The 26194-nt window shown below is 65.3% G+C and overlaps 1 protein-coding gene across 4 annotated transcripts in view; it reads left to right on the forward strand.

Annotated features, from left to right (window-relative positions):
- CBFA2T3 (CBFA2/RUNX1 partner transcriptional co-repressor 3) overlaps window positions 1-18518 on the forward strand; it is a 45303-nt gene extending 26785 nt beyond the window's left edge. For 2 of the 4 annotated variants that reach the window (XM_044255551.1, XM_044255549.1), the window contains 10 exons: window positions 1827-1904; window positions 5968-6206; window positions 6290-6379; window positions 10466-10647; window positions 11190-11413; window positions 14010-14095; window positions 14645-14843; window positions 15200-15268; window positions 16614-16804; window positions 18219-18518. In XM_044255551.1, coding sequence (XP_044111486.1) covers window positions 1827-1904; window positions 5968-6206; window positions 6290-6379; window positions 10466-10647; window positions 11190-11413; window positions 14010-14095; window positions 14645-14843; window positions 15200-15268; window positions 16614-16804; window positions 18219-18518 — 1658 coding nt within the window. Of the gene's footprint in view, window positions 1-1826; window positions 3764-5967; window positions 6207-6289; window positions 6380-10465; window positions 10648-11189; window positions 11414-14009; window positions 14096-14644; window positions 14844-15199; window positions 15269-16613; window positions 16805-18218 lie in introns of those variants that run through there. The other 2 variants (XM_044255550.1, XM_044255552.1) reach the window with 2 other exon arrangements.
- Window positions 18519-26194: the final 7676 nt, after the last annotated feature.

The raw sequence follows: 26194 nt of genomic DNA on the forward strand, positions 1-26194 counted from the left end.
CAGCCTCGGGGCACACACGGCGTCACGGGGAAGCCTTCCACAGTCCACAAACACCACTGCGGACCTGTTCCTTCGAGCCAGAAAATTCAGTGACTCCATGACTTTGGGGTCCTGAGTGTTTGGGAAGAAGACGTTAGCCTTGGGCCGATGGGGGAATTGGCCGATGGGGGTATGGTATCCCGTGCCCCCCAAGACTAGAGGCTTAGCAGTGTGTCCTAACCATTTCTGGTGGGCAGTGGAGAGAATCCACATGGCATCTTTGCCCCCCACGTCCCGAGGCCAGGAAGCCCCACACCTGGGGAATGCTTCCCCACGTTTGAAATCCAAGCAAAGCTCGTCTCTGGGAAGGGAGCCTCGAGTGCCTCAGCGTGGTGGTGGACATGGCTTCCTCAGACACTCCTCTGTCTGCCCAGAGCCCAGGCCACGTGGCAGGGCCCAGCTCCTGCCTCCCCTGTCCTCCGAGGGCAGGCAGCCAGGGTCCCTGGGGACTTGGCCGGACCCAGCCTACATCTGGAGAAAGGTGCTGCTTTCGGTTGTCAGGCAGCCCAAGTTCAAGGCCAGGCTTGGCCCCTTGTCTGTAGGACGCTGGCTTTAACCGCCACTAGGAGCTCCAAGACACAAGGCCATGGGCCCTCCACCTAAAATGACGAACCCATTCTCCAGTGTCCGGTTCCCGGCAGAGAAGGCAGCAGGCTGTCTGCCGGCCTGACCGAGGGCTGGGAGCCGGTTGCCCAGGTATGAAAGGCACGTCGCCCTCGGCCTACTTGCCTTCTGGGTCCAGGACCCATGTTCCCAAAAGCACTGGTCTGGGAACCGGATATTCCAGATTGGGGACAGGGTGGGTCCTATGTGTCGCTCAGGGTCCCCTCCCGGCCATTCTGTCCCCCGCACACCCCAGGACACCATGGGCTCGCATTTCTGGCTCCATCTGGAGCATGGAGGTCACGAGAGGCTGGTGGCTAGCACTTGGATGTCTCCGGCCTGCTGGGGTGTGCTTCTGGGCCCCTGGCCACCTACAAGGGGCCTCGGTGGTGTGCCCTCACCCGTGGAACTCTCTGGCTAACTGCACCGGGGCCCTGGCTGCTGGGGGCGGGGGCCTGGGAGCCACGCCGGCCAGACTGACCTTGAGCCGTGGCCTGAGGGCTGTGGTTTTCCTTGACTGATGACCGTCTGGTCAGAAACTCATCCTGCAGTGGAAGCTGCGGTATGTCTGTGGCGGTGGTCAGGATGGCTGAGATGGCTCAGGATACCCTCAGAGGCCCGTCCTTTCTTGATTACCCCCTGTGAGAGGGGGCTCTGTGCCTGTCTGCAGTGGTCCAGCCCGTCTTGCTGCGCCTTGTGCCAAATAACTCCAGCTGGGACAGATCATATCTCTGCCTGCTGGTGTTTCCCCCTGCACAGCGGCTCGGTCCTGGGCCTTGTTTTCGAACTGGCTTGTCTGCCAACAGACCTCACGCCCTATCAGCTTGGGCTTCGGGTCCCTTGAGGACGGTCCAAGCAGGGTCACTGGGCACCTTCCAGGAAGAGAGCTTTTCAGGAGCCTAGCGTCCCACCCGTGCCGTTGGAGATGACACAGTGCTGGTCGAGCTCTGAAGATCCCACGAGAAATGGCCCTAAGACCCCCCAGTACAACCCCATTATTTCACGGTGGAGGAAGTGAGCCCCAGGGAAGGGAATGGACTGACAGAGTCCCAGCCCCAGAGCTGCAGGGAGAGGCAGAGGGGAGGGGCGGGCTGCGGGCGCCCTCGGAGGCGGCCTTGCCCAGCCCCCTGACCCTCCCTGGCCTGCTCTTTCCTGACAGCGTGTTTTTCTTATTTTGCTTACAGATCAAGAGGACGGGCCCACGATGTCCTTACCCCATGGCCGTTTTCATGGCTGCTTAAAATGGTCTATGGTCTGTCTCTGTAAGTAAAATAACAAAAACTGTGGCCCCCGGGAGATCCTGGTCCAGCATGCTCTGCTCTGGGAAGGCCGCGGCAGTGCCCCCACAGCCTGCACCCCGTAATCACTGTGTCTGCTGTGTTCGTGAGCCCTGCCTCCCTTAAACAGGACGGGGTTAGGGGCAGGCCCAGGAGGGCAGAGCGTAGTGCCCCGAGTCAGACCCGCGTCCGCTGCCCTGCGCTCACGGGCTGTGTGGCACTGGGCAGGTGGGGGGCCTCTCTGGGCTCCCTTTTCCCCAGCCACAGGACAGGGAGAATAAGGCAGGTTCAGATCCTGTGGGATCTGTGAGATCCTGTCAACAGCAAGTGGGTCGCTCAGCCCCAGCGCCCACCCCGCCCCCGCCCCGCAGCTGGTACGGCACCTGCTTCTCCACCTGTGAAACGGGAGTCAGCCCGGCCCCCGGTGCCCGGGGCAGTTACAAGGAGCCGTGAGATGCGGCTGGTCTCACACAGGGCCTGGGACACGCTGGGCGCTTGGTGGCCAGTGGATGTTTCTGCCGTCGGCGTGGGACCCTGCTGACGCCTGTGGCAGGAAACACTTAAGGGCCATGCTCAGGTCAGGCCCAACTCTAGGTCAGGGGGCTGCTTGGCCCGGGGTGGCCCCGCGGAGCCCCCGGGCTGTGATCAGGAGGTGGCATAGCGGTCCTGCATTGTCCCAGGAGGCCGGTGTCCTTGCTGCCACCATCGTGTGCTGTGCCCAGCCTCGGGGCCCAGCGTGTCCCAGGAGCCGCTGTGCTGACGGGAGAGGGGCTGGCGGGGGGCACTGCTTGTGGGTTCCATGTCCCAGCGCGACCCCCGCCCAGGCCCCAGGGCCAGGGGAGCCACAGGGGTGCTCGCGTGTGCCCCCAAACCCCAGCTGGGGACACGTGTGCGGTCTAACTTAGTAACACACCTGTTGTGGGAATGAAAGCGCTTGTGGCCGGGGGTTATTTTCGGCGTCTCTTTAGCAAGTTGCTGAGACTGCCCAGGAGCCCGCGGGAGGGAACACGGGCGAGCGAGGGCACGCAGGCCACCGGGAGGACCCAGGCGCCGAGGCAAGCTGGTAAGAGAGAAGCAGGGGGTCAGGGCCAGGCCGGGCCGTGCGGGGGCCCAGGAGGTAGAGAAAGCCGCTGGTCTCAGAGGCCTCGGGAAGTTCCAGACCCCAGGTGATGGCCCGGCTCTGCTGCAAGGAATCGGGCCCCTGCGGCGTGAGCTCCCCGGGCCAGCAGAGCCCTCTCCTGGCCGGGGCGTGGGGACGGCCGGCGGCTGTCATCACTCTCGACCCGGGTATCAGCTGCAGCCACCAGGGAGAGAGCAAACGGGCCCAGCAGTGGGGTCCCCTGCTCTTCCGGAAGGTCCTCCGGACAGCACCTCGGAGAAGGTGAGGGCGGGAACGCTTCCTGCCTGTGTCCGGCGTTCACTGCCCATCGCAGAGCGAGGGAAGCCACGAGTGAGGGGACGCTCTGGGGCTGGTGTGTCCCCTTGAGGCCCCAGAAGGTGCCCCTGAGGCTGTTCAGACCAGGGGGCGAACGGGCTTCGACTGCGGGTGCCTCCTGGGGAGGGGCGGCCGACGCAGGCCCCGTGTGGGGACAGGAGTGCACGCCGGCCGGGCAGGGCCTTCCAAACTCCTGCTGAGCGGCGGCCCGTTACTGACGAGGGGTCCCCGACACGGGAGCCGTCAGGGCCAAGCCTTCCAGCTCCTCCTGGTGGCAGGACAGCCGAGGCCATAACCCAGGAACCATGGAGCGGAAGGGGACCAACACCCGTCCTCCGCGTCAGGCCAAGGGCCACTTGCAAATGAAGAAATGGAGTCCAGGCCCCCCACTCGCACCTCCCAGGCAGAGGTGAGGCCGCAGGCAGGATGCCCCCTCTCAGCCACGAGGGCAAGGCCCGGTGTGTCTGCTGCTGAGGGTCTATGGTGTGCGGGGGTCAACCCGTGGGGGGCAGGCGTTCTGGGGAAGTGCATGGAGTGTGCGTGGTCCTGGCCACCTGTGGACTGGGTACGTCCAGGCCCACTCAGGGACTCACGGACTGACATTTGCAAGTGTCTCTGGCCAGCGGGTCTGGGGGAGGATGCCGGTGTGGAGGGAGGTGCAGGCAGCGTCTGTGGGGCCAAGCCCGCCGACAGCAGCCTCCGGGTTAACAGAGGGCTAGCGGGCTTGGAGGGGACAGGCATGGGCACAGCGGAGAGTGCAGCCCTGGACCGGACTCGGGGGAGCCATGTCCCCCAGCCCTGTAGGGCAGGTGGAGGGGGTGATGTGGACCCAGGAAAGCCACAGCTGGGGGAAGGCTGAGACCCGGGGAGGTGGCTGGCGTGGGAGCCCGAGCCTCCAAGCCAGGTGAGGCCGAGAGCATCTGCAGAGGACACTGCTGGGCTCGGTGAGGATGGGCTGGGCAGCCGTGGTCCGGAGCGGAACCCCCACCCCCATGGCCCCGGCCAGCGGACGTGCCGGGCGCTCAGAGCGGACCCTGGCGGCATCCCCACCCTGGCCCCTAGAAAGGAGCTCCTGCGCCCCATCGCACACTCTCCGGCTGCTGGGCCTCAGCCAGAGGCCCCTGGAGGGGCCAGAGCCCTGAGACAGTCTGTCCCGAGGGAGTAGTGGCCCTGAGCTGCCCCCCCAACTCCCCGGCTCGGGCTTCGTGCGCAGCCCAGCGGGAAGGGCGGGCGGGGTGGGGCCCTGAGGACGGCAGCTGCCCGAGGGGGCGTGGGGGCCTGTGCGCAGGGCCCTCTGCTGGGCACGTGGGCGCTTTCGCGTGTGGGGCTGTGTGTGTATGCACGTGTGCATGTGTGAGTACACGTGTGACGTGTGCACGTGTGTCCTCGTGTGTGTGTCCGTGCATACATGTGTGTGCCTACGTGTGTGCGTGTGTGCACGAGCGTCCGTGTCCCCTCGTATGCACGTCTGTGTGTGCACGCGGGCCTGAGAGGACATGCGTATGTCTGCGTGTAGGGCACACGCGCCGCTGTGTACAGACAGGAGTGCGTGTGCATGGGAGAGTGGGCAAGGATGCTGAGGCGGGGAGCGGGGTGGGGAACAGAGCGTACGTGTCGGGGTACGGGGATCAGGGGCCGGGGGCTGCCCTGAGCAGTTGCCAGAGGGGGCAAGGTGTGAGTGACCGCTGGGCGTATCAGACAAGCCTCAGGAACCCAGACGTGTCCGTCCCCCTCCCACATCTGGAGCTCCAGCCACTGTCCACACAGGCCCCAGCAGCCCATGCTCTCTGCCGTCTCTGCAGACCCTGGTCATTGAGGTCAGACTCCTGAAGCCAGGGGACCGGGGTGCAGGCCGGGCTCAGGCTCAGCCTTTCCCTCTGTCCCTCAAAGCTGAGGAGTGAGGTCTTGTCCCAGGACATGGCACAGTGACCCCAGGTGTCTGCCGTCCTGGAACACTGCCCCCAGTGTTGGGGCCATGGGGACCACCGGTGCCACTCCCCTGACCCTCCCCTGACCCAGCGCACTCATCACAGCGGCCTCCGGTCCGCACGGCGCCTGTCCTCCCTGCTCAGCCCGGGGCTCCTGCACATTCACCTCCGGGGTATGGCAGCCCCAGACAACGGCCCACCAGCAGCCTCCGGGCCAGGATCCAGCCCTACCCATGCAGGGTGTCCAGAACCCTCTGTGTCCCCACAAGCCCTGTCAGCCCAAGTGATGGGGCCTGTGGAGGCCATAGGGCACCACTTGGGCCGTCATGGCCGAGGTGAGGGTCATGGCCTTTCTGGAACGGTGAGCCCCTGATCTCCTGAATGGGGATAGAGGTCTGCAGGTCCCTCGTGGGGGAGAAGCCCCTCTGCCCGCTCCCCGCGGACCCCTGAGCAGCCTGGCGGGGGTCCTGCTGTGGTGCACCCCCGGCTGTGGAGGGCCTGGCCATGCAGCCCAGAGCAAGGCCAGAGGCCTGGTGCGGTCAGGGAACCACGCCTGCCCAGCCCCACCCGCTGCTGACCTGGGCCCGTTTGCCCATCTGTGCGGGGTGTCCAGTGCCCCCACGCCCCCGCTGCGGGTCTGGCCCCGTGGCCCCCTGCGTCTTCAGCCCACCTCTCCCTCCTGCAGTGATGAACGGTGGTCACTCACCCACGGCCGTCAACGGGGCTCCGTCCACGCCCAGCGGCTTCAGCAATGGCCCGGCCACCTCGTCCACGGCCTCGCTGTCCACGCAGCACCTGCCCCCGGCCTGCGGGGCGCGGCAGCTCAGCAAGCTGAAGCGTTTCCTCACCACCCTGCAGCAGTTCGGCACCGACATCTCCCCGGAGATCGGGGAGCGCGTGCGCACGCTGGTGCTGGGGCTCGTGGTGAGTGGGGCGGCCGGCAGGGCGGCGGGCTGCGGGGCCCTGCCCGGGGCTCGGGCTGACTGGGGCCGTGTCTCCCCGCCCAGAACGCCACGCTTACCATCGAGGAGTTCCACTCCAAGCTTCAGGAGGCCACCAACTTCCCTCTGCGTCCCTTCGTCATCCCCTTCCTGAAGGTGAGCCCGCGTCACCGTCCCCCAGCGGCGGGGCCCCCGCGCCGTCCCGTGTCTGTCCCCCGCCTGCTGTGACCAGGCACCGCGCTCGGCCCACCCCACGGGTTCCTGTGTGGGAACAGCACTGACTAGCCAGGCCCGACTCCTCCTCGCTGCGGCTGCAGACCGGCTCCCTCCAGCCCCAGGGCTCCGAGACCCTGCCCCCAGCTCCGTCCCACCGCAGTGGCCAAACGCACCCCTCCTCCCCGCAGCACCTGCTGTGCGCCCGGTGGCCCGCAGGAGGCCTGGGGATGCGGTGTGAGGGAGCTGAGCCAGCCAGCCAGGGCTACAGATCAGCAGGGGTGAGGAGGATGAGGGAGGGAGGCAGGTGGACCACAGGGCACAGAGCAGCAGGGACTACACGCCCCGGGGCCCAAGGCAGGAATGTGTCTCCTGTGTTTGCTGTGAGGCTGGAGCAGATGGAGGGGAGAGTGACAGGGACAGATGGAGGGACGGGCTGACCGACAGACGGGCGGTGGCAGAACGAGGGCCGTGTGGCCAGACATGGAGGGTCGTCAGTGGACCAGGGCCTCGGCGCAGGGAAGGGTAATGGCAGGCCGACTGCAGCAGTACCGTGAGGGCTGTGAGCCATGTAGCTTCCTGGGCCCCAGCCCAGAGCCCCGGAGCCGGAATCTGCCTTGTGACAAGGGGCCGAGTGCATACAAAGTAGGACAAGCGTAGTTCTACAGCCCGCGGGGCTGTTTTCTCCTTGCGGGACTTCTCAGGGCCTTCCCTCCACCAGGAGGGCCTTGTGTCTCTGGAGAGGGCAGAGGCGAAATGCTTCCCAAATGCATGTGACCCGTGACACTTCACTTCTGAGCCCCTCTGGTGGTCACAGAGCTCACTTAGGCGCTGCCGTCTCCCCGGGCCCTGCTCACCAGCACGGCGGGCCCTGGCCCGGGCTGCCTTCCAGGGTCTTGAGGACAGATGAGGGCAGATGCTCCTGCCTTTGAGCCCCGCCCCTGAGCCGCTGCTGTTGGCCTGGGCCAAGCTAGCTCAGCCCCTCGGACTTGGTTTCTGCAAACGTTCCATGGAAGTGGCCCCATTGCCGTTGGGAAGGCGGCAGATGCTCGCTTCAGGGGGGCGTCCTCAGCTGGGCACGTCAACGTCTGTGGACGAGGCCTGCTTAGGAAGCTCTTCCCAGCACCCCTGCTGACCCCTGCCCCCCACGGCAGCCCTGTGAGGGGACGGCGCAGGAACTCCCACCATTCCTGGCTCGCAGGGCCCCACTGCAGAGAGCTGTAGTCCGGACGCCCTGGAGCCATCAGACGCCCTGGGCTGGCACCGGGTCCCTGCAGTCCCTGTCAAGGCAACCCTGGGTCCCGCCCCACACCCGTCCCCTCCTCCCTGCTTCCCGCCCTCCCGCCCACACCCTGCTGGGCTCACACCCTGAGCCGGACGCCTGCGGCAGCGCCAACATTTGGGCCCATCCGGCCATCGTCCGTCAGTCGTCAGGAGCCCTGCCCTGCCCTGCTGCTGACCCACGCGCCCCATCTTTGGGGACACAGGGCGCCTGCTTATTCCGTCAGATCAAATATTTACAGCAGATGTTGCAGTCCGTGCAGCTGCCCTCGTTGGCGGGAGGTGCGGGGCACAACCGGGGGCCCCTGCTCTGGGCCCAGCCAGGCCTCCGGCCCCCCGCCCCCGGCCCTGCCGCCCCACACAGGGTCCTCCCAAAGTCCCCTCAATGTGGCGCCAGGCGGGTCACACCAGGGCCCAGCACCACCTGTGACGGTGCCCTCCGGCTCTGTGTCCCCTCCGGCTCTGTGTCCCCTCCGGCTCTGTGTCCCCTCTGGCCACGGTGCCCTTGAAGGGCTCCCGGGGCTCTCACACCAAGACTGCTCTCATGGTCACCAAGCAGCCACTCTCTGTGCCTGTCGCCCCCCGACCCCGGGGCTCAGGGCCAGCACGCGGTTAAGGCCACGGAGCGTGTGTCCCTCACCTGGAGCTCCAGGGGCAGCCAGTTCTGTCTGCAGGCCGAGCCCCCCAGGTCCTGCCCCCACGCCACTCCAGCGGAAGCCCCAGCCACTGGAGAACACGGCACTGCGGGGGTGCATGACCCTGGTTTCCCGTCTGGGACCTGGGCTGGAGGTGGGGAGCCTCTTCCCAAGGATTCACCACCCACCAGGCCCACCGTGGGGCATGAGCGGTCACAGGGGCCTTATCGCCTGCCGAAGAGGCAGGAACTGTCGCGGGCCTGGCTCAGAGCCCAGAGCTGGGGTCTCGGGCCTCTCCCCCAGTAACCCTCACTGGGCAGGTCTGCCTGAGGCTGGGAGAACAGGCAGCTTCGCACGGCCCCGCGGCGGGTGAGACACACGGGAAAGGTCTCACCCGGGGTCCCGAGGCGGAGGCGGGGTGGCCTGATGGCCGGGCCCGCAGCACCCCAGCCGCGTGGGCATCAGGGAAGGCCCTGGACGGGCCACAGGAGCAACGCAAGCCCTCATGAGGCGGGGGGCCCGTCCAGCCAGGCCCACAGTCACACATGTCCGTGCAAACGTTGATTTCCCTTTGGCCTGAGTTCCTGCCTGTAAAGAAGGGGGTTCGGGGCCTTCCTGCATTGTTGGTGTTCATGGGGCTCTGGTGACATTGTGGCTGGGTCTCCCCTGTGACCGGGGCCCTGGGAACACGACGGGGAGGACTGCCCCAGAGGCATGTGTGGGACCAGCTGGCCCGCAGCCCACCCTCATTCTTCTGGCCTGTGGCTCCCCTTTCCCCACCCCCACCAAGGGCCCCGAGACCCCTGAACCCTCTTTTCAGCCCGACAGGCAGCAGGCCTATGTGGTGGGGCTTCCCAGAAGCTGGGAGATGCTGCCCCACCCGACCAGCCCTCCGCCCTCGGACCGGCTCCCAGCTGGCCCCAGCCTGCCAGGAATCCAGATGTTTCCACGGCCTGAACAGCGACCAGCCGGCCAGCCGGTGCCCCAGCAGTCCCCACCCTGCTGAGCCAGCTGAGGGGAGGCCATGGGGGGTGGGGAAGGGAGCGGAGGATGTTTGGCGTCTTCAGACCTCCGGGGACCTCCCTTCCCAGCTCCTGCTCCTAACGTGTCCGACAGATGGCGGGCCGGCCGCCGTTCAGCTCTCCAAATAGAAAACAGGCCTGGCGGCCGGCTCTGCTTCACAAACCCTCGCCGGCTGCCCCATCAGGTCTGGTTGGACGCGCCCACGGGGGGCTGGAGAGCCAGGCGGTGGCCACTCTGCGATGCCACAGGGAAGCTGGGGGGATCCTGTGTATGTGCAAAACACTGGGAGCTGCCGGCTCTCCCAAGCAGCCCGCCTCTGGGCCCCCGTCCAGCCTGTCCCCTGCCCCCCGCCGTGCTGTTGGAGGAGCCCACGTGCAGCCCAGCAGCCCACGCCGGGCGGGGGGTGGGAGTAGGCCTGGGGCGGCAGCGGCTGGGACTGCCCCGGTCCCGTGTCCCCCCCGGATGTGGGCTGGGCTCTCCTCACCCACAGACGCGGAACCAAGTGGTCACGTGTGTCCATGGGTGGTTGTAAGGATTGCGGGAGAGGACGCGTGTGATGGTGCACGTGGGGTGGGCACGGGCCCACGTGTGCTCTGGGTTCCAGGCTGCTCGGGGCTGGGCCAGGCAGGGCACCACAGGACGTGGGAGAGTCGGGGTCCGGAGCGCACACGCAGGGCGCGGCTCCCAGCTCCTCCTTTCATGGTCTGCTGGGGGGGGGCTGCCCCCTTGCCCTCCCTGAGCCTCAGCTCTCCCCTCCACACCGCAGCTGACTGGGTGCCCCCGCGGGTGAAGGCAGAGCCCTGCTTATGAGTCCTTCCTCGCCTTCTCCGGATGCCCTCAGGGGAGGAAGCTCACCGAAGCGGGAAAACCCGAGCCTGGGGGTCCAGGATCTGGGCTCAGGCCCCCCCTGCACCTCGATCACTGTGCCCGCCCCCATTCCCAGACTGTACTGGAGGAACCCCAGAGAGCTCGTGCAGTGTGCCCGGGGTCCCAGAGCAGGGCTGGCCGCCAGCCACCCGACCGCGCATCAGAGCACACTTGGGCCTTGGCCCCTGTCGGCAGTGACCGCCGCCGTCTCTCCCTGCCGCAGGCAAACCTGCCCTTGCTGCAGAGGGAACTCATGCACTGTGCCCGCCTCGCCAAGCAGACCCCCGCCCAGTACCTGGCCCAGCACGAGCAGCTCCTGCTGGACGCCAACGCCTCCTCCCCCGTCGACTCCTCGGAGCTCTTACTGGACACCAACGAGCATGGCAAGAGGAGGACCCCTGACAGGTGGGGGGGGGGCGAGGGGGGAGGCCGCAGAGGGACGGGGTCCGGGGAGGCCACAGAGGGACAGGGTCCGGGGCTTGGCATCCCAGCGACTCGGGGGGGCCCTGGGAGGACAAGGGAGTGTTCAGGAGGGAGTCCGTGTGCCGAGAATGGCCTGGCTCTTCGCTTTGGGCTGCAGGTGGACCCGAGCGTCCAGGCACCTGAGGTCTCCAGGTGGCAGGGCTGGCCCTCAGTGCGGGCCACAATGCCAGACGCTTGTCTGGCTGCTGGAGAACGCGTGGCTGTCTTCCTAGGCCCTCAGCAGAGGCTCAGGCTCCCTGATCGCAGCCCCAGGAGCCACCAGTGGGCAGTGGAAGCTGTCACGATCCCCACAGGAGGAGGGAGAGTGGGGGGGCTGGGCTGGGCCTCGTCTCTCTCCTTGTGCATCTGTGTCTGCCCTGTGGCTCTTTCTCCTTCTCCCTGCCTGTGCCTGTCTCTTTCACCCCTCCTGCCCGGGCTTCTGTCCACGGTTCGTGGTCTGTGACCCCACCTGCTCTTTGCGTCAGGACCAAAGACAGTGGGTCAGACCGTGACCCGCTGCACCCCGACCACCTCAGCAAACGGCCGTGCACCCTGAGCCCCGCCCAGCGCTACAGCCCCAGCAACGGGCTGCCTCACCCCACGCCTCCCCCGCACTACCGCCTGGAGGACATGGCCATGGCCCACCACTTCCGCGACTCCTACCGCCACCCCGACCCCCGGGCGCTGCGGGAGCGCCATCGGCAGCTCGGTGAGCGGAGCACGGGGGCCCATGTGGGTCTGCACGGGCTGGGGAGCGACACAGAGCCGCGGTGAGAGATAGGCAGATGCCTCTGGGCCTTGTCTGTCCAGGAAGGATGCTGAGGAAACAGGTGTGGGAAAGGAGTGGAGTGGGGCGTGCCCCTGGCCTTCGTGAGGGCCATCTTTCCCAGCTCTCTGTCTTGGGGGTCTGACATCCCTGATGGGGGGGGGGCCTCCCTCCCCCGGAGGGAAGGGGTGTGGTTGCAGAGCTGCCTGTCCCCTGGGACCAGGCATTCCCTCTATGGGAACCTAGAAGGGCGTTGGCCGCTGGCCAGGCCCACACACAGGATGTGCTGCCTGGGGGGTGCGGGTCCCTAGAGGCAGCAGGAGGCTGGGGTCCCGGCCAGCCAGCAGGAGACCCCCCGTTAGCCTGCTTCCAGGGACTCGCACACTCTGGGCCCAGGGTCCCGAGAGGAAGCAAATGCCCCCCTGAGACTCACGAGCCCTCTCCGAGTACCGCCGATGACACCGGGCGAGTCCGGCTCTCTGAGTGGGAGAGTGAGGCCCACATACCAGATCCCAGTGCGTGAAGGAGGGACGTGCAGGAGCCCGGGTCTCGGGGGACAGAGGGGGCCTCGGAGAGGCACCAGCTCCCACCCCGCAGTGTCCCGTGCGTCCGCTGACCTCCCAGACTTAGTCTCTTCCTCCGTCACCGGCAGGCGTCCCACCCCTCCGGGCAGCGTGAGGAGAGCTCACACGGGGCCTGGCACAGGGGAAGGCCTGGTACTGACGGGAGGGCAGGCCCACATCACAGACGAGGAGACCCAGAAAACCCAGTGCGTGTGCCCAAAGCCTTCTCGTCCTACCTGCCTGACCTTCTGACCCCTTCTGTGTTGAGGACTAAGAGATGAAGAGAACCAGCCCACACCCCGGGCCCCCAGCGCCCTGGGGAACAGCCTGGAAACAGCTGCCCCAGAGAGTCCCAGGGTGCCCTTGGGGGGCCCAGAGGCAGGGTCAGCCGAGGCCTCGCCCTGTACAAGGCCATCTCCCCACCCCCACTCTGCAGAAGCTTCCAGGGCCTGGGCCCAGGCAGCAGGTGACAGCGTCGGGCAGGTGCTAATTCCCACCCGCTTCTGCTAATGCAAAAATAAACACCAGCTGTCAGGCACATCTCAGCCACTATTTTGGTTGGGGTGTGGGCACAGGCCCTGCTTCCGCGGGTGGCGGGGCCGGTGGTGGACGGCAGGCGGGGCCGCCTCTCACGCTCACTCCCGCCGCACTTTGAAGAGGCATTTCAGGTTTGGGGAGGCTAGAGGACCCTCAGGGACTGGACAAGGCCTAAACAGCGAGAGCCCGGGCCGGGCAGCCCCGGCCAGCCCTGGGTTACCAGCATAGCTCACGGCCCCGCGACGGGAGCATCCGAAGCAGCGTGCGGCCCAGAGCCTCCGAGCTGTCAGGACAGCCTGAGGACAGGCAGGCACTGCTGCGTCGGTTCAGGGTTGTGTCTCACCACCGCGGGGAGGCAGGGAGGACACCCCGTTGTTTCAGTCGCTGGCGCTCTGCCGACCAGTAGCTGAGGGCACACTGGAGGCTCGGGCTGACCTTGGGCGACCTTGGGCAGTCACACCCCCTGAGCCAGCCTCGGTGTTCTCGTCTGTCGGATGGGAGCCACAGTAGAAGCCACCTTGGGGGGCCCTCCCTGCCCGTGCCCCTCTGGAGAGCCTTCTCACACCCTTGGAAGGTCAGCAGGGTAGGGAAATGCACACGAAGCGCTGAGGGGAAGGGGCCTGGGAGCCTGTGGGGAACAAGGGTTTCCCAGACCTCCCTGTCTCCCAGGGGGCCCCCTTGGACCCAGCCCATGGGCCAGAGCCCAGCCGCTTGTGCCACTGGACTTTGACCCAGGAGACTCAGCAGCCCCGCCCAGGACAGAATGAACTGGGCAGCAGCCAGGACTGTTTCGCACGCAGATCCCTGTGGGGCTGAATGAATTCTCAAGGGCTCAGGACTGCTGAGGAGGGGGCCTGGGACCTGGGCTTTGAAGGGTGTGTAGGAGTCCAGCTGGCTACCAGGGCGTAGGGCAGCATGGGCTGGAGCCGGGCAGCGGCCAGTGACCCCTGACAGTTTGGAGGAGGGACAAGGCCATCAAAGTGGGGCCTGAGGCAGCTTCATGGGCAGCAGCAGCAGGGAGAGGGAGATACACTCGGTTTGGAGACAGGGAGGTGGGGGAGGGGTGGCCCAGCCTGGACTGAGGGATGGGGACCCGTCTCTTCCTCCCAAACACGGAGTAGAGGCCAGACCTATTCTTGACCTCCCCCCAAAGGCAGTGGACAGAGGGTCCGTGTTTAGGGTCCTCCTCATCATCCTCTTCACTTCCTTGAGGCAGGCTAAGCCGAGCCCAAGGACGGATCCTGGGGTGAGGGGCGGGGCTTGGGAGCACTGGGCGGGGCCTGGAGTTCATGGGCGGGGCCTAGGTGTGGGGCGGGGCCTGGAGGGCATGGGGCTGGGGAAGGGACACAGGAAAGACCATTGCCTGGCATGAGGGCGGGGTCTGCGGGCCTGGGGGGCCTGGGTCGGGGGTCTGGACTGAGCGTCTGCGCACCCTGCAGCGGCGCAGGGTTCCCGGCAGGAGGAGGTGATCGACCACAGGCTCACGGAGCGGGAGTGGGCAGAGGAGTGGAAGCATGTCAACCACGTGAGTGTCCAGCCCGGCGCCCGCAGACTCCTGGGCCTCCGCCCGGCCCGTGGGGCCCTGGGGCTGCGGGGGGACAGGCTCCCTGTGGGCCCTGCTTTGTACCTGTCTGGGCGGTCGGTGCCTCAGAACCTTCGCATCTCCGCCCCTACGGAGCAGCTCTGCCTCTGGGAGGAAGGGGGCTTGGGGCGTTGGGACCCCTTCCACTCTGTGTTCAGGGTCATCCCTCTCCTGCTTCCTTTGTGGGAGGGAGCCCAGGCAGGTGTGGTTCCCAGAGCAGCTCTGGCCCATCTGCTCTCCCCCGGCAGAGCAGCCCCTGGAGCGCTGAAAGAACGGCCCCAGATGGAGAATCTGGCCATCACCCCCCACCCCAGGCCTGGCGCCCAGGCAGCGGGAGGCAGTTTTCACACCATGGCCCTGAGCGCACTGTGGTGGGCCCTCATGGCCGGCGGGCTGGCCCAGGCCCAGGGCGTGGGAGAAGTTCCGTGGCCGTCCCCCACAGAGCAGCCCCCCAGCCCCATACGCACCCCGCCCCCGCCTGCCCACCCACAGCTTCTGAACTGCATCATGGACATGGCCGAGAAGACACGGCGCTCGCTGACGGTGCTGCGCCAGTGCCAAGAAGCCGACCGGGAGGAGCTCAGCCACTGGGTCCGGCGCTGCAGCGACAGCGAGGACGCCAAGAAGGGCCCCGCACCTGCCCCCGCCCGGGCCCTCAACAGCTCCCCGGGGGCACAGGGGTCTCCGTTAGGTGCGTGCGAGGGGGCACCATGGGGGGCAGGGTGGCACGGCAGTGGCGTCGAGGACGGAGACCGGCACCGCCATGCCGGCACCACAGTGTGAGGATACAGCCCAAAGCCCTGGAAGCCCTGACTCCGGGCAGGTGGCCGCGGGAACCGAGCGAGGCCCGGGTCCCAGCCGAGGCCAAGGGGCCCCCGAGTGTCCTCCTTCCTGGCAGTGCCCTGCCCACCCCCACCCCCGCAGTGGATACAGGGTTCCGACCCAGGGGCGTGCCAGGAGACCCCCCGCAGGGACACACACTGTGTTCCCCTTACCCGGCTGGGTGCTGCCCCTTCTGTGTGTGAAGCTCGCATCCCTGTGTTGCAGACGCCCACCGGGAGTTCATGCCTCGGAGCATCTCTGGCTACATGCCCGAGGAGATATGGAGGAAGGCTGGTGAGTGCAGGTGGGGGCGGGGGGTGGGGGCACCCGGCGTGCCCTCCGTGCCCTGTGGGAAGGCTCAGGGCGCACTTAATGTTCAGTGTAGGACGGTGGCGACCTGCCATTTTCAGGCAAACGAGTGTGCCGCTCAGCAGAACCGACTTGGTCCCTGGGTCTTGCACACACACGCGTGTGCACAGACACACGTGGGGGAGACAAAGAGCTGGGGTGCCTGCGGCCTTCTGGGTGTGGCACAGAGTCCTGTGCTAGGGACACTCCCTGCACAGGGGGACACACTATGGGGAGGGCCGGGTAGAAGTAGGAGCCAGTGGGCAGCTTGAGAAAAAAAGAGGGGGACGGGGGCTCCCTTGGGGGGCGCCCGGGGAGAGAAGCAGCAGGGTCCCTGAGATGCTTTGGTTCATGAATGGATTCGAGGAGAGGTGTAAGGCAGAGGGAGAGTCTCAGAATCTTGAGAGCATCCCCTCCCCAGACTCAGACCGAGGGGCCGCGGACGGGTAGCAGCTGCCTGGAACGGGATGGGGGAGGCCCAGGCCTGGACAGTGAGGGGGGTCCTCGTGTCCCTCGGCCTGTCCCCTCTGCCTCCATCTGTCCCCGGGAGACCCTTGGCAACAGCTGCACGGCACTCCCGGGGTACCCTGGGGGCGGGCAGCTCTCAGGAGCTCCGCTGGCAGCCGGCCACCCCGGCGTGCAAAGGCTCACACAGAAGGCTCCTTGAGCCCTGGGCACCCCTACCCGCATCCCCACACACCACCGCAGGGAGAGCATTGCCAGGTAAACTGAGGCAGGCCTGAGCGGCCGTGGGTGGTTGCCAGGGCTGGAGAGCACCGTGAAACCCAAACACGCTCTGGGCTCAGCCAGACAGCTGAGCTCACGACGCAGCCCCAGGCCGGCTTATCTTCCGGCGGGAGCAGGCGGGAGGCGGCATGGGTGGGTGACAGAGGCCTTCCGGAGTGACGGCAATGCAGAGCCCTAGAGGGGGCGACCCTGGACTGCTTCAGCACGGCCCAGGAGAAGCAGACCGTCCAGGGGGCAGAACAGTACAGCTCTGGTTCTCGAGGTGGGTGCCGGCACCCGCAGCATCAGCGTCCCTTGGAACTCGTGGGTTCCGAGGTTCCAGGGTTCCTCCTCTCATGCCCGTGGGGTCCACATCAGGGTGGGCTTGGCCACACCTCCCAGGGCAGTGCCACCGCACGCTGAGGTTTGGGAACAGCAGCGAAGGGCCAGGCTTGGGAGAGGCCCCCACACCAGTCTGCCACGCGCGCCCGGTCGCAGGTGCACACAACGCAAGGAGGCCCGGCGGGGCCCGGCCGCGTGTCCACAGCCCGCGTGTCGTTTGCAGAGGAGGCGGTGAATGAAGTGAAGCGGCAGGCCATGTCCGAGCTGCAGAAAGCCGTGTCGGACGCCGAGCGGAAGGCCCACGAGCTCATCAGCACAGAGCGCGCCAAGATGGAGCGCGCCTTGGCCGAAGCCCGGCGGCAGGCCTCGGAGGACGCCCTGACCGTCGTCAACCAGCAGGAGGACTCCAGCGAGGTACGGCTGCCCGCCGGCCCCCCACCCCGGCCCCAGCCTCCAGGTCCAGGCCCCGAACCCTCACCGGGTCACCTCCCAGCCTCACGACCTTGGGCAGCTGGGGCTCCCCATCGCGTGGGTGCGGACACTGAGGGCTCCAGGGCTAGGTGGCTTGCTCTAGGCCACACCCGAGGCCTCGTGGGCCAGGATTCAAACCCAGGCCGGCTGACGCTAGTGCTCTGGCTAATGGTGACAGCAGGGGTGCCAGGTGCGTGGAAACCACAGGTGCACACAGAGCGCCTCCCCGGCTGCCACCCACGCATGTGCCCAGCAGGGGCGTGAGCGCCAGCGTCCTGCTTGTGCCCGGGCATCAGGGGCTGGGGGGGTGGGTCCAGCAGAGCAAGGGCCGGGTGCCTCTCGTCTTTGTCCAGAAAGGGCTTTCGTGTCAGAGGAGTCAGGGGAAGGGAGACAGCTTGTTTAGGGGGCTCCTGGAACTGCCCTTTGGAAGGGACACACCTCCAGAGCCCTGGTGTGTGCGTGTGCGTGGACAGGCCCCGAGGGTCAGCTCGTGTGTCCGCAGCGGCTGCTCGCGCAGACACTGAGCTCGGGAGGAGCAGGCAGGTAGAATAGGCGGACCGCTCGGGGCCGGGGCAGGGAAGTGTGAGCACAGTCCTGGAGGAGGTGAGAGAAAGCCAGGCAGGGACCTGGGGGAGCAGTGCCCCTGCAAGGAAGGGGTGGTGAGGACGGAGGCAGGGGCACGCCGGGCCAAGTGAGGACGGTGTGGCTGAGCAGAGCAAGCCTAAGAGGCTCTGGGGGCCGACTAGATGCTGGGCCTTCCTCCTGGGGCAGGCATGGGCTCCCCGACCCTCAGCCTGGCTGCCAGCTCGGGTCCCTGCTGGTATCCCTGCCCACCTTTTGCTCACATGCACGGCTGAAGTTACTGCTCATCCCACAGAAAGGGAGCAGATGCCCGATGGCCTGGGGCAGGCCTGGCCATGACCCCACACTGGAGCCTGGCAGTCTTTACCCAGCCAGGGCGCCATGTTCTGGGGTTGGAGCCCAGCTAACCCGGGAGGGCTTCCTGGAAGAGAGGACAGGGTGTGACTGCCTTCCCTCCTGAGGACCCACAGTCCTGAAAATGCCACGTGAACCTGACCGCAGCTGGCTGGAATTGTGTGCCTCAGTAGTGCGAGCCCGATCCCCAGAATGGCCTAGCCAGGTGGCCGTGGTCATGGCCGTGGCCGCTGAAGGCCACCCACGAGCTGCGGCGAGTCACTGGTCAGGGCCGTCCTCTTCTCGCTCTGGGATGCCGTGGCCGGACCAAGTGCGTGTGTTTGCTGTGTGCGCCGCCCCCATCGGCCGGGCCAGGCACCTGGGTGGACGGGGCCCAGCGTCCGCCCCGTAGCCACCCCTGACCGTGTCCCCCCGCCCCCAGAGCTGCTGGAACTGCGGACGCAAGGCTAGCGAGACGTGCAGCGGCTGCAACGCGGCGCGGTACTGCGGCGCCTTCTGCCAGCACCGGGACTGGGAGAAGCACCACCACGTGTGCGGCCAGAGCCTGCAGGGCCCCGCGGCTGCCGCGGCTGACCCGGGGCCCACGCCGCCCGACGCCACGGCCAGCCTGGGCCCCTGCCTGCCCGCGGGCGCCGCCAGCCCCAGCGAGGCCAGCTCTGCGGGGCCCTCTCGCCCCGGCTCGCCTGGCCCGCCGGGGCCCCTGGACGCCGCGCCCCGCTGACCCGCCCCCGCCCCTGCCCCTGCCCACGGCCCCCCCGAGTCGGCCGCGGCCCACGGATGCCGAGCCCTCTGGCCCGGCCCCGGGCACTCCCCCTCCCCCGGCCCGGGGAGCCACTGCTGCTAGCTTCTCTCCAAAAGAAAACAGAACAACAAAGACTGCATCAACGCAACTTCCTCAGCAACCTGGCGGCCTCAGCACGACCGCACGTCCTCAGAGACCCCTGCGACAGAGCGGCCGCCGCCCACACGTGCTCCCCGTGTCTGTCTCTGTGCCCGTGTACGCTTTCTCTCGAAGATGAAATCTGTTTGGTGGCTTATATTTTCAGTGAAGAATTTTGGGGGGTTTTGTGGAATAGACCTACTGAGAAGTAGACAAAGGAAACGGGGGTTTTGTCCCCTCCGTGATCAGAAAGGGAAACAGAACACGGACATGTTCCAGCGGGAGGTCGGCGCCGCCGTGGCCCGGGCGCTCCTCCAGGGCGTGGGGCCGGTGCGGTGAAGACGGTGAGAGCGATTCCAATGTCCAACTCAAGAAACATTTTTCAGAGTTTTTTTTTCCTTCAACATTAAACTCCTTGGCTTTAAGTAGAAATCCAAAAAGTTTTTTTTTAAAAAAAAAAAAAAAAAAAAAAAAAAAAGGAAAGGAACCATTCCTGTAAGCTACCTTGCCAGCTAGCTAGCCAAGGACGCCGGACACACCTCTGCTCCAAAGGAAACCCAAAAAGCAAACACAAGACATCAAAATCCAAAATGGTTTTGTCACTGCCAAAGTATCTTGTCCACGGTTTTACTCTGCTCTTGGACTTGTTCAGGTGTCGTCCTGTTCTCTTGCTTTGCCTCCGTGTCTGGAGTGTGGGGACCGCCGGGTCTGGAGGGTTTCGCTCAACGAGAGGTCCCTTGGGTTTCTCTGCCGCGATGGAGGGCGCCCTGCCCACGGGCGTGCGGGGGCCACCCCCGTCTGTCCCCACGCCCTCCGTGAATCTTCATGACGCTGCATGTTTTCCACGCGTGGGAAAGCACTAACGTGTCCTTCCCAGGAGAGAATAACTCGGAGACAAAACTGTGACAATCTTCTGGGTTGATCCTTGACTGCTTCTGGAAGCTCGAAGAGACGGCCTCCGGGCCCTGGAAACGCTGCTTCGCCGCCTCTCCTCCTGTCCCTGCCCTCGCGCCCCACGAGGCTGCCCGCCGCCACCCCGGCCCGGGATCTGCTGTCCCCGCTCCGCTCTGCACGCTGTCGCAGAAACGGAGGGAAAGCTGCAAACGAGAATGCCCTCGCCGGCCCGCTGGAGGCTGGGTTGGCCGCAGGGAGCCCCGCGTTTCTGTGCCGCTGCGGGGCCCCCAGCCCCGTCTCCTCACCTCACCAGCTGCCCCGACCCTCACAGAGGACATGAGAGAGTAGGGAAGCCCTCGTGGGGACTCCGAGGGAGGACCCGCGGCAGCTGGGCTCCGGTCTGGCGATTCCTCACATCGCTGGGAGGGATTCCCAGGACCGCAGTACGGGGAGTGACCAGCTACTGAAACTGGGGCCCTTGGGGGCCCCACCGAGAGGCAGGAAGTCCTAGTACATGCTAATGTGAATGTATATAGTTCTCGAAGAGGTCCAAATCATGATGTTCATGGTGGTGATAACGGAGAAGGGTTGTTTGCCAAATAAAAACAGAGAAACCGCCGGAGCACAGAAAGCTCAGAAAATAGATTTTCAAAGAAATCAGAACCGTGGTCCTGCGGGTAGCAGTGGGTTTGTGCGATCGCCGCGATCCCTCCCAGAGCTGTAGGAGTTCATCGTGCGGTCCTGGGAAGACGGGCCCCGTCCAGGAGCCGCAGCCAGGGGACTTCCCGAGTCCGGCCGGATGGTGAACCTGAGTCCCGAAGTCGAGACAGGCCTACCTTCTCCTCCGGAAATGTCCCGGGGCTCGAGCCGTGGGGCCAGGCACCTGTCAAAGGTCCGCTTCCATGGGTTTCGGAAAAGCAAGGACTAGTGTGGGATTTGGGCTCTCGGTGAGACGCTGGACACGCCTGCCGTGCGTCCAGGCTTCCGTCTCTCTCTCTGGCAAGCGCCGAACCTATGAAAACGGCCGTGTGGGTGGTGTACCTTGGAGGCAGGTGCTTTTGGACTCCGTTCCCCAAGGTTGTGTCCAGAGTGCGTCTGCCCCAGGTAACCTGGGCGTCTGGGGGAGCAGGTCTGAGGCCCCGATGATCCAGGTCCCCGGCGTCAGGACTAGGCTGAGGCCGCTGGTCCGAGGCGAGGCGTGCAGGAGCCCTCCCCTGGGGCCCGCTGGCTTGCGCCGCCAGCCTGTGTCCCCGCTCCTCACAAGGCGCCCCCAGGGTCAAGCAGGTGCACCAGGGAGTGTAGTGTGTCAGCTGGCCGGGGGTCCGAGATGGGGCAGCCCCTCCCACCGTCGCTGTTGGGAACAGGTCCCTCTCAAGCCTGCTCTGAAAGGCCGTCTTCCCAGTGTCGTTCCCCCACCCATGTCCCGTGTATCAAGAAGCCAGCTCCCGGGGGGCTGCAGGAGCCCAGCATGGAGAGCCGATGCAGGCCGACAGTGGAGCCCCTGCGGGCTGAGAGCACAGCAGCTGGGGCAGGGGGCCTGCTGGGAGGAAGCTGAGGCTTGGCGCCAGCCACCGGGAGCTGTCCCGGGAAGCTCTGTGTCTGCCAATGCCTGCAGCTCCTCCCACCCAGGGACTGGGGCGGTCCAGGTTTTGGGAGCTGGTGTTCCTGTCCGTCATGTGCTCAGGCCCCATTCGGCCAAAGACCTCACAGCAGCACCAAACACAGAATCAATAGCTTTGGGGAGGGGCTGTGGCAGAGTTTCTGCCTTCAGGAGATGGGCAGGAGTGTGCACCTGCCTTTCTTAAGCCAAGAGGGGGTCTGCTCTCTGCTCCTGCTCTCTGCTCCGAGACCCTCATGCCCCGCTACCTCCTGAGCTTGTAAACCACTGGCCAGTCTCCTTCCCGCCAGCCAGCGCCAGGGTTAGACACACAGGTGACCCCAAACTTCAGTGAGACGCTGGTGCTCATGGAGCCTCCCTCCCCCTAAATCAAGCTGAAAGGGCCCGTCTGGCATTCCGAGCCCCAGGCTACCGCAGCAAGGCAGAGCGAGGCAGGCAGCCAGGCGGCGGCCAGAGCTCCCTCGTCCCAAGCCCAGGCGCATACAGTGCGCAGATGGGGCGGGGGGGGGGCAACGAGAAGGAGACTGGCACCCCCAGGCCCTCCCACCTCCCAGTGTTTGACCCCCTCAACTTTCCCACCCGCTCCTCTATCTCTTTGTTTCCCATCTTGCCGTGGACCCATTAGGACATGTCACCATCCCCAGGTGGTGTCTTGGGAGGGGGTGTCCCTACAAAGAAGAGTGCCTCCTACTCCACGTGTGAACAGGCTGGCCTACCCCAGACTCCACCAGAATAGAGGGTCCCCATCCCTACAGCTCATCACAACCAAAGGGAAGCTTTGGGTGTTCCCAGGGGCAAAGAGGAAAGCTGGGAGTCAGTCTTGGAGGCCCAGAAGCGTCAGGGGCGGGATGAGAGGAGGCAGATGCCCAGGCCAGGGACTGCCGCATGCGCTCCACGGGGGAGCCGCTCATCAGGGCCTCTAGAGGTTCAGCAGCGGAGGGAGCCGGACAGGCCAGGGGCTAGGAGGTATTGGTTTGCTTTCATCTCAATGACATGGTAGAAAGGGATCATGACAGGCCCAAATTTCTGTTTGCCAGTTTTCTCAAACATATCTTCAAAATGACACCAAAGGCCCTTCACTGTTACCCCCCTGTCCTGCCTGTTCCAGCCGGCTATAGCCGGCACGGCGGGTCGTGTCCTGCCCATCCCCCAGCCAGACTCCAACTGTTTCTCAGTTCTTTTATGACGTCAGCTAACCCTTCTGACCAGTCATCTGTCCGGCCGTCCGTCCACTCACCCACCCACCCACCCATGGACTGACCCATCCGTCCACCTGTCCATCCATCCGTCCACACATCCATCTACCCGTCCGTCCATCCATCCACTCATCGTCCATCCGTCCGTCCATCCATCCGCTCATCCGTTCACCCGCCCACCCCCAACCTGCACATTCAGCCAAACACCCATCCGTCGCCCTGTCCGTCCGTCTATCTCAGCTGCCACTTGATTCCACTGTCCCCCATTCAAACTTTCTCCTAATCACCTGTCTCCCCACCCACCACCCCAATACACACCATACGCATCTACGTCCGTCTGTTTTCCAATCTAACCCACACAGCTATGCCTCACTCCATCCATCATGTCCGCCTCTCCACCCATTGAACCCAGAGTAGCATCACCTAATCCTGCAGTGTTCCAAAACTACAAGGGCAATTTGGATGTTTCCATGACCTCAACTGCCCTAAAGGAATCTGCCTGTGGACTCAACTGGCCTCCCCCAGCTCCTCAACCATTGGTCCAAGCCTGCTCCGGGCATTGTGAAGAGACTGGACCGATGTCCTAGCAACAGGTTTGGCCAGTCTGAGACTGCCTGGCAAGTGTGGTGGCCATGGGCCAGGAGCACTCATTGGGAGATGGCCCGCACACCTGCTAGGGGGCCCCGTGACCAGGGCCACCAGTCAGGGTGAGCACATTCCCTGGCAAGACCCCAACATTGTGGGTGTCCTGTCCTTGTCTCCAAGGCTCACTGCCTGGAGGAGGTGTCCTCAGGAAAGGAGGAGGAGTAGGGAGAAAGAGACCAGTGCCCCTGGAACTCTCCTACCTGGGCGTTCATGGTTTGCTGTGCCTCTTTCCCACTCCCCTCTTCTATCCTGGGCCGGCAGACTCTGGAAATGAGCCCTTCAGAGCTCCAGAGAGCTGCAGGGACAGCCCCTGCCCAAGCTGAATGTGGTTGATGGCGGGGGATGTTCTCTGGGACACTGGAGGCCCAGCACTTCCTAGCCCCAGGCTTCACGCCACATGGGATATTTTCCAAAATGGGGCTTGGAGCAAGGCCCCCAGATGATGGTCCCACGGGCAGGATTGGAGGAGAAAGAACATGAGGCACAGAGCCAGGGGTACGTATCTGCTCGTCCATCCACCCACTCATGGTTAAGGCCTGGGGAGCCCAGCGTCTGCCACGGCACCTGTCTGGGCCCCCACAGTTCTGGAAAACTCCATTTTGCATGCTTTCTATGCCTTTTGTTTCAACTTGACTGGCTCTTGGAATCCCACCCCAAGGACGCCTTGTGAAACAACATCGGGACTCAAATTGGAGCCCGTTTTAAAATAGCAGGACAGAGGCCATGGACACCCTTGCTGTCCACCAGTATGAGGGGGCCCAGCCAGGCTGGCCTCCAGGGTGTCAGGTCCTGGGAACAGGCTCGTGGGGTTGGATGAATTTTCCCGCTTCTTTTTTTTTTTTTAATTCCCTGGAAGGAGTTGGAGCGAGTGTTGGTCCGTTTTCCATTTTCCTGTGACGGGTCTTCCTCCGTGCTATGGGACCCATGGCATGCCATCCCCGTCGCGTGTCCCCTGATGTGCGTGTCTGGCCTGGGTGCTGTGGGACATCTGGATTCAGGTCACACCCGTTACCTGTGTCATGTAATAAAGCCAACGTTTGCCATCACGGGGCTGTGCCTCTCCTTGGTTCCTGGTGACCGCAGGGAAGCCGCATCTCGTGGGGCCGCTCACCATCTCTGTACGCAGGGCTCTCCCGGTGCCAGGCAAGAGACAAGGCGCTGCCCCCTGGGGGTGCTGGACAGATGGGTGACGTAAGTTGGGGTGTGCCTGACGACGGACACCCTGGCTCAGTCCGCCCACAGCCTCCTGTGCTCTTGCCGAGCGGAGTGAACTTCCAAGATCTGGGTCCTCAAGGTGATCTGGATGACCTTGGGCCCCGGGGACACCCAGGCTTGTGGCTGTGCCCGGCACCTTCCCCAAGACCCTCCCAAGGGAGGACACTGAGGGAAGGGACACCTTGACCCCAAGGAGCCAGGGTGTCGCGGCCAGAGTGTCCCGGCTCCCAGGGCAGGTCCTAGCCAGATTCGGATGCCCAGGGCTTGGCATTCCTGGTGCGCTGGCAGCCCCTGGGAGGAAAGGCTGTTATTAATACTTGGGCCCAGGCTTGGGACATGATGTATTTTGAAAGGTGTCATTGGAAAGGCCAGCGTGGGGGCGAGTCTGTACCCCTGCCAGGCGGCTGGCGGGAGCCCCAGCTGGGCCTGGTGTGTCAGCCGTCCAGCAGAGAGCAGGCTGACGGCGTTTTTCCATTGCGGAGATCTGAGCTCAGACGGAGGCTGGCGGGGGGCCCAGCCTGAGTGCAGCCTGCTCTTGGCTCGGACACAGCCACCGTGGTGTTCTGCCTCCCACGTGGAAGTGGACGGAAGGGCCCGGGCTGCAGGCCCTCCATGGGGCCTCGGACCCCCGGGAGGCAGAAGACCCGGCGGCCTCATGTTTCAGAATGGCCGTACTTCCATCCTCACCCAGCCAGTCTTGGGCCAAGGCCCTGTCCTCAGTGCAGACACAGATGCTGCCCTTGAGGCACCATGACCTGCCCGGGGAGACTGAGGGGGAGTCCTGGCGGAAGGAGGAGCAATCAGGAAGGCTTCCTGGAAACAGCAGCACAGAGGTTGCGCCCACTGTCAGTGTGCGTGGCTGTGTGGCCTCTGGAATGGAGGCAGTGTGGCAGCAGGGAGCTCCTGGAGACAGGTCAGCAGCGACAAGCGCTCCCCGCCCTCTGCCCCCTTGGGGAGAGAGTCTGTCCTGGGTCCAGGGCCCGCAGGCCAGCATCATGTAAGACGCAGCTCCCCACAGTTCAAGTCCCCAGGGAAGAGACTCCAATGAGCCCAGCGTGGACCTACCAGCTATGGCCTGGGGTGGGGGGCTCTGGGCCAGGGTGAGCAGACATGCCCAGAGGAGTCCCCCATAAACACGAAGCAGGAGCCCCACTGAGGCCGAGGCAGGCTGAGGCCAGCCAGAGCAGTCACTTCAGCGAAGACAGACGGGAGGCCAGGGCACATGGGGACACAGGCCCACAGCCGCCCTCCAGAGGTGACAAGTGAGGACCAGAGGCCAGCCTGGAAGCCAAGCGGCCTTCGGGCCTCCAGAGTCCATCACAGGTCTGCACCTGACTCGACGTTTACGACCTGTAGTGAGGGAAGGACTCCGGCTTCCCCCTGCCACCGGGTCCAGAGTGAGGGTGCGAGAGGGGCGTCTGTGGGGTACCAGTCGGGGTAGCAGGAGCAGGGACGGGGCCCTCCCCTGTGCACACCATGGGCCTCCGACCTCCTGTGGCACACGCCCTGCCCTCACCCCCTGCCAGGCCTTTGCTCACGCTGGTCCCTCTGCCCACACCGTCCTCTGCCCCAGCTCTGCCTGACCAGTCCCTCTAGGGCAGCCCCGTCTCTTCCAGGAGGCCCGTCCTCACCCCAGTGCCGTCCTTCCTGCTTGAGTGCACTTAGGAATCCGCTTATGCCCGTGTCTGACCCCGAGCAGGTGTGTCGTCCCACCCGTGTCTGACCCCGAGCAGGTGTGGCGGGGAGCGTGGCAGAGTTCACGCAGGTGCAGACCTGCCCGGCCCTCCTCTCTCTACCTCTGGTGTCCTGGAGGTTCCTCCTGGGTGGGGAAGAAGGGGAAGGGCCCAGAAGCTGGGGCTGGCGGTCAGCCCCGTGGGAAGCCTTTTAAGCGCTCTAGCGGGAGCAGCTGGCCTGGGGAGGCGCTTAAAGCCCTGGGGGAGGGCAGGTGC

The sequence above is a fragment of the Neovison vison genome, chromosome 7 (genome assembly GCF_020171115.1).
Source record: "Neovison vison isolate M4711 chromosome 7, ASM_NN_V1, whole genome shotgun sequence".
NCBI classification, from domain to species: Eukaryota; Metazoa; Chordata; class Mammalia; order Carnivora; family Mustelidae; genus Neogale; species Neogale vison.